This window comes from Artemia franciscana, chromosome 5, assembly GCF_032884065.1.
Source record: "Artemia franciscana chromosome 5, ASM3288406v1, whole genome shotgun sequence".
Taxonomy (NCBI): domain Eukaryota; kingdom Metazoa; phylum Arthropoda; class Branchiopoda; order Anostraca; family Artemiidae; genus Artemia; species Artemia franciscana.
The window spans coordinates 15,020,556-15,029,224 of record NC_088867.1 but is presented as its reverse complement, the minus strand read 5'-3'; the positions used below and the strand labels follow the sequence as shown (position 1 = coordinate 15,029,224).

Below are 8,669 nucleotides of genomic sequence, written 5' to 3'. Positions count from 1 at the left end.
GACACAGGGACACAACTACAACGGGGACGCCGGGGGCACAGGTGGGATATATAAATGACGACCGGGACACAGGGATTGTTCGAATAGAAATTACAGACCGGGACACCGGGACACAAATGACGACAGGGACACCGGGACGCAGGGAATATAAATGACGACCGGGACACTCAAAGAGAAATTACAAACTGGGAAACCGGGACACAAATGACGACCGGGACACAGGGAATATAAATGACGACCGGGACACAGGGACACATCATTAGAATAATGAGGTATAGATCTGAATACGGATTGTTTTTCCCATGGACAATTATATGTTGCATGTTCAAGAGTCAGTAAACCTGACAATCTATTTATATGCACAGACAATGGGACAGCGAAGAATGTTGTATATTCGCATGTTTTACGTAGTTAAAAACATATATTTATATCTATCTCTATTCACAGGTGGGACACAGGGACACAACTACAATGGCACGTAACTAATATGGCGCGTGACGACTTACGCGCGCGGGGGGGCTTGGGGGGGCGCGAAGCGCCCCACCAACTAGGTGTTGGGGTGGCGCGAAGCGCCGCCCCAACAGCTAGTATATATATATATTTATATATATATATATATATATATATATATATATATATATATATATATATATATATATATATAAAGAAATATAAAAAGAAAATATATAAATTTCCCAAAAATATACTTTCCCAAAAAGAAATCTTTTTATATATATAAAAAGAAATATAAAAAGAAAAAAAACTAAAAAAAACTAAAAAACAAAAAAAAAATAAAAAAAGGAAAAAAAAGTGAAAAATAAAGGAGAAAAACAAAACTAAAAAAAAAACAAAAAAAAAAACAAAAAGAAACAAAGGGGAAAAATACAAAAATTTATTTCATCATATACCATTTCAAAATCGAATGTATATACAGACCAGCACACCGGGATACAAATGACGACCGGGACACAGGGAATATAAATGACGACCGGGACACAGGGACACAACTACAACGGGGACGCCGGGGGACACAGGGGGATATATAAATGACGACGGGGACACAGGGAATGTTCGATTAGCAATCACCATCAACAAAGCTCAAGGGCAATCATTAGAATCATGAGGTATAACTAAAAAAACTAAAAAAAAAGGTAAAAAACTAAAAACTAAAAAAAAGACCAATTCAAAAACGAATGTATATACAGACCGGGACACTGGGACACAAATGACGACCGGGACACTGGAACACAAGTAATATAAATGACGCCCGGGACACTCAAAGAGAAATCACAGACTGGGACACCGGGACACAAATGACGACCGAGACACAGGGAATATAAATGACGACTGGGACACAGGGACACAACTACAACGGGGATGCTGGGGGGCACAGGGGGATATATAAATGACGACGGCGACACAGAGAATGGTCGAACAAAGCTCAAGGGCAATCATTAGAATCATGAGGTATAGATCTGAATACGGATTGTTTTCCTATGGACCATTATACGTTGCATATTCAAGAGTCGGTAAACCTGAGAATCTATTTATTTGCACAGACAATGGAACAACAAAGAATGTTGTATATTCGCAAGTTTTACGTAGTTAAAAACATATATATATATATATATATATATATATATATATATATATATATATATATATATATATATATATATATATATATATATATATATATATATATATATATATATATATATATATATATATATATATATATATATATATATATATATATATATATATATATATATATATATATATATATATTTATATATATATATATATATATATATATATATATATATATATATATATATATTTATATATATATATATATATATATATATATATATATATATATATATATATATATATATATATATATATATATATATATATATGTATATATATATATATATATAAAAATAAGTTGTCTGTGGATCTGTGGATGGATCAGGTGACGTCACCTGAAAAAACTGGATCAGGTGACGTCAAAACTGAAAAAACTAAAAAAAGGCAAAAACTACAAAAAAACTAAAAACTAATAAAAAAAATAAAAAAGCTAAAAAACTAAAAAAAAACTAAAAAAAGGCAAAAACTACAAAAAAAACTAAAAACTAATAAAAAAGCTAAAAAACTAAAAAAAATAAAAAAAAGGCAAAAACTACAAAAAAAAACTAAAAACTAATAAAAAAAATAAAAAAGCTAAAAAACTAAAAAAACTAAAAAAACTAAAAAAAGGTAAAAAACTAAAAAAACTAAAAACTAAAAAAAACTAAAAAAAAGGAAAAAAACTGAAAAATAAGCTAAAATAAAGGTAAAAACCAATAAAAAACTAAAAAAAAAACTGAAAAAACTAAAAAAAGGCAAAAACTACAAAAAAAAACTAAAAACTAATAAAAAAAAGTAAAAAAGCTAAAAAACTAAAAAAACTAAAAAAAGGTAAAAAACTAAAAAAAATAAAAAATAAAAAAAACTAAAAAAAAGGAAAAAACTGAAAAATAAGCTAAAATAAAGGTAAAAACCAATAAAAAACTAAAAAGAAAAAAAGGAAAAAACTAAAAAAAATTTTCATCTAAAAAACTAAAAAAACTAAAAAAGGTAAAAACTAAAAGAACTAAAAAAGAAAAAAATAAATGACGACACTCAAAGAGAAAGCGACCAGGACAAAAGGAATGTTCGATTAGCAATCAACAAAGCACCGGGACACAGGGAGTATAAATGACGACCAGGACATAAGTAAAAAAAAAATTAACAAAACTAAAAAGAAGGTAAAAACTACAAAAAAACTAAAAAAAAAAAAACTAAAAACTAATAAAAAAACTAAAAAATCTAAAAATCTAAATAAACTAAAAAAGAAAAAAAAGGAAAAAAATAAAGGAGAAAAACAAAACTAAAAAACGAATGTATATACAGACCGGTACACCGGGATACAAATGACAACGGGGACACCGGGGGAAACAGGGGGATATAAATGACGACCGGGACAAAAAAACTAAAAAGAAAAAAAAACTAAAAACTAATAAAAAAACTAAAAAATCTAAATAAGCTAAAAAAGAAAAAAAAAGGAAAAAAATAAAGGAGAAAAACAAAACTAAAAAACGAATGTATATACAGACCGGGACACCGGGATACAAATGACGACCGGGACACAGGGAATATACATGACGACCGGGACACAGGGACACAACTACAACGGGGACACCGGGGGAAACAGGGGGATGTAAATGACGACCGGGACACCGGGACAGGGAACGGTCGATTAGCAATCACCATCAACAAAGCTCAAGGGCAATCATTAGAATCATGAGGTATAGATCTGAATACAGATTGTTTTCCCATGGACCATTATATGTTGCATGTTCAAGAGTCGGTAAACCTGACAATCTATTTATATGCAAAGACAATGGGACAGCAAAGAATGTTGTATATTCGCAAGTTTTACGTAGTTAAAACCATATATATATATATATATATATATATATATATATATATATATATATATATATATATATATATATATATATATATATATATATATATATATATATATATATATATATATATATCTATCTATATTCACAGGTGGGACATAGGGACACAACTACAATGGCGCGTAACTATTATGGCGCGTAACGACTTACGCGCGCGGGGGGGCTTGGGGGGGGGCGCGAAGCGCCCCCACCAACTAGGTGTTGGGGTGGCGCGAAGCGCCACCCCAACAGCTAGTATATATATATATATATATATATATATATATATATATATATATATATATATATATATATATATATATATATATATATATATATATATATATATATATATATATATATATATATATATATATATATATATATATATATATATATATATATATATATATATATATATATATATATATATATATATATATATATATATATATATATATATATATATATATATATATATATATATATATATATATGTATATATATATATATATATATATATATATATATATATATATATACATATATATATATATATATATATATATATATATATATATATATATATATATATATATATATTTATATATATATATATATATATATGTATATATATATATATATATATATATATCTATATATATAAAAATAAGTTGTCTGTGTGTGGATCTGTGGATCAGGTGACGTCATGTTTGTCCGCATATGACGTCTGAATTATTTCACACTAATACAAAAGAAGAAAAAAACTAAAAAAGGTAAAAACTACAAAAAAAAACTAAAAAGAAAAAAAAACTAAAAAAGCTAAAAAACTAGAAACAACTAAAAAAAGGTAAAAATCTAATAACTAAAAAAAAACTGAAAAAAATAAAAAAAGGCAAAAACTACAAAAAAAAATAAAAACTAATAAAAAAACTAAAAAAGCTAAAAAACTAAAAAAACTAAAAAAAACTAAAAAAAGGTAAAAAACTAAAAAAAACTAAAAACTAAAAAAGAAAAAAACTAAAAAAAAGGAAAAAACTGAAAAATAAAAGAGAAAAAGAAAACTAAAAAAATATGAATAAATATATATAAAAATAAGTTGTTTGTGGGTTATGTCTGTCTGTCTGTCTGTCGAGTGACGTCGTGTTTGTCCGCATATGACGTCTGAATTATTTCACACTAATACAAAAGAAGAAAAAAAACTAAAAAAGGTAAAAACTACAAAAAAACTAAAAAGAAAAAAAACTAAAAAAGCTAAAAAACTAAAAAAAACTAAAAAAAGGTAAAAAACTAAAAACTAAAAAAAACTGAAAAAACTAAAAAAAGGCAAAAACTAAAAAAAAAAAACTAAAAACTAATAAAAAAACTAAAAAAGCCAAAAAACTAAAAAACTAAAAAAAACTAAAAAAAGGTAAAAAACAAAAAAAAACTAAAAACTAAAAAAGAAAAAACTAAAAAAAGGAAAAAACTGAAAAATAAGAGAAAAAGAAAACTAAAAAAATATTAATAAATATAAAAAATATAAATATAAATATAATATAAATTAGCAATCAACAAAGCACCGAGACACAAATGACGACCGGGACACAGGGAGTATAAATGACGACCAGGACATAAGTAAAAAAAAAACTAAAAAAACTAAAAAAATGGTAAAAACTACAAAAAAACTAAAAACTAATAAGAAACTAAAAAATCTAAAAATCTAAATAAACTAAAAAAGAAAAAAAAAGAAAAAAGGAAAAAAATAAAGGAGAAAAACAAAACTAAAAAACGAATGTATATACAGACCGGGACACCGGGATACAAATGACGACCGGGACACAGGGAATATAAATGACGACCGGGACACAGGGACACAACTACAATGGGGACGCCGGGGGCCACAGGGGGATATAAATGACGACCGGGACACCGGGACACAAGGAATATAAATGACGCCCGGGACACTCAAAGAGAAATCACAGACTGGAACACCGGGACACAAATGACGACCGGGACACAGGGAATATAATTGACGACCGGGACACAGGGACATAACTACAAAGGGGACGCCGGGGAGCACAGGGGGATATATAAATGACGATGGCGACTCAGGGAATGGTCGATTAGCAATCACCATCAACAAAGCTCAAGGGCAATCATTAGAATCATGAGGTATAGATCTGAATACGGATTGTTTTCCCATGGACCATTATATGTTGCATGTTCAAGAGTCGGTAAACCTGAAATCTATTTATATGCACAGACAATGGGACAGCAAAGAATGTTGTATATTCGCAAGTTTTACGTAGTTAAAAACATATATATATATATATATATATATATATATATATATATATATATATATATATATATATATATATATATAAATATATATATATATATATATATATATATATATATATATATATATATATATATATATATATATATATATATATATATATATCTATATTCACAGGTGGGACATAGGGACACAACTACAATGGCGCGTAACTAATATGGCGCATAACGACTTACGCACGCGGGGGGGCTTGGGGGGGGGCGCGAAGCGCCCCCACCAACTAGGTGTTGGGGTGGCGCGAAGCGCCACCCCAACAGCTAGTATATATATATATATATATATATATATATATATATATATATATATATATATATATATATATATATATATATATATATATATATGTATATATATATATATATATATATATATATATATATTCACAGGTGGGACATAGGGACACAACTACAATGGCGCGTAACTAATATGGCGCGTAACGAATTACGCGTGCGGTGGGGCCTGGGGGGGCGCGAAGCGCCCCCACCAACTAGGTGTTGGGGTGGCGCAAAGCGCCACCCCAACAGCTAGTATATATATAAAAATAAGTTGTTTGTGTGTGTGGGTGTCGAGTTACGTCATGTTTGTCGACTGACGTCATTTTAAGGATTTAGCTGTATGCATCATGAAGTTGTTTGTCGACTGACGTCATGTTTGTCAACTGATGAAATTACATACCGGGACACCGGGACACAAATGACGACCGGGACACAGGAAATATAAATGACGACCGGGAACCTCAAAGAGAAATTACAGACTGGGACACCCGGACACAAATCACGACCGAGACACAGGGAATATAAATGACGACTGGGACACAGGGACAAAACTAAAACGGGTACGCCGGGGGCACAGGTAGGATATATAAATGACGCCCGGGACACAGGAATTGTTCGAATAGAAAATACAGACCGGGACACCGGAACACAAATGACGACCGGGACACCGGGACACAGGGAATATAAATGACGACCGGGACGCTCAAAGAGAAATTAAAAACTGGGACACCGGGACAGAAATGACGACCGGGACACAGAGAATATAAATGACGACCGGGAAACAGGGACACATCATTAGAATAATGAGGTATAGATCTGAATATATATATAAATAAGTTGTATGCATGTTTGTTGTTTTGTATGTTTTTTCTGTAAAAAGAGGGTTGGCATATGACGTAATTATAAGTATATAAGGCTTTGTATATGACGTCATTATAAGATGACTTTACAGACCAGGACACCGGGACACTGGGACACCGGGAATATAAATGACGACCAGGACACTCAAAGAGAAATTACAGACCGGGACACAAATAACGGCCGGGACACAGGTAATACAAATGACGACCAGGACTCTCAAAAAGAAATTACAGACCGGGACATCGGGACACAAATGACGACTGGGACACAGGGAATATAAATGACGACCGGGACACAGGGACACAACTACAACGGGGCACGGGGGCACAGGGCGGATATATAAATAACGACGGGGACACAGGAAATATTTTATTAGCTATCACCATCAACAAAGCTCAAGGGTAATCATTATAAAAATGTGGTATAGATCTGAATATGGATTGTTTTTCCCATAGGCAATTATTTGTTGCATGTTCAAGAGTCGGTAAACCTGACAATCTATTACACAACTACAATGGCACGTAACTAATATGGCGCGTAACGACTTACGTGCTGGGAGGGTTTTGGGGGGGGGGGGTGCTAAGCGCCTTAGCTGTCTTAGTAAACCGCAGTAGGGGTGTTTCCATGATTTATGATTAATAATCTTTGGGGGGAAGGGAGGGGTATTAGGCCATGGAGAACCCATAAGTCTTGGAATAAAATATTTTTAATAAGTTTTTTTTGGGGGGGGGAGGTCGGGCCACTGAGGATTAAGGGTGAGTTGCGATAAGCTATGGAATAAAACGTGCTTAGTAATATTTTTGGGAGGGGGTTTTGGCTATGTAGAAGGTCAGTTCATTTAAGTTATAAAATAAAATATCGTTCACAAGTTTTTTAGTGGGGGTGGGGGTTTGGCTTACTTTATCTTTGAACTATTTTTAAACCTCGCAAAAGAACTTATATTTCCCCCTAAATAGCATACAACACTTGCCGCAGGGCTCTGGGGGCTTATGTTGACTCTGCAGTTTTGTCAAGCGATCTTCTGACTTATTTCAACAAAATGGTTTTTTAAAATTCGAACAAAATGGAATTGAGGTACAGAAGGCAGGAAAGCTAGCTACCCTCAGGTCCCTTTTAACTCTTAAAAAGGGAATTGGAACATTCAATTTCAAATAGATTGAGCCGCAGACGAAACTATAGGATCGTTTCTACTAAAAAAAAAACCTTAAATATTCCTGGGTTCTGGGGGATTGTGTAAACCCTGCAGTTTTTACTATATGATCTTTGATCTATTTTGGACGAAATCAAAATAAAAAATTTTGATCAGACACGTTTGGAGAAAAGACAGTTAGCGGGGGAATGGACTACTTACTATCAGATTGCTTGTGACTTTTAAAAAGGGAACTAGAAATTTAATTGTCTAGTCATTTGATTCCTCTCCGAAGTTTAACTCTTCCATAAGAACCTTGTATGCCTCCAGGAATAATTTACAACCCTTCACCCAGGCTCTGGGGAGGGGATTATGTTGGCCCCTAAGTTTTGTTATCTGATTGTTGGGACTATTTAAGAAAAACGGCCATCTCAAAAGTTTGATGGATTACGTTTGGCGAAACAAGGGTTTGCATGCGTGGGGGGAGGGTATAAGCCTCCCTTTCAGCTTTAACTGTTAAAAAGGTAACTAGAACGTTCAATTTCTAATCAAATTTGCCACCT

General features: G+C 31.9%; 1 protein-coding gene across 1 annotated transcript in view; it reads left to right on the top strand.

The window, feature by feature from the left end:
* Positions 1-6,919: 6,919 nt before the first annotated feature.
* LOC136027684 (protein slit-like) overlaps positions 6,920-8,669 on the top strand; it is a 184,324-nt gene continuing 182,574 nt past the window's right edge. The window contains exon 1 of the mRNA XM_065705131.1: positions 6,920-6,924. Coding sequence (XP_065561203.1) covers positions 6,920-6,924 — 5 coding nt within the window. The remainder of the gene's footprint in view (positions 6,925-8,669) is intronic.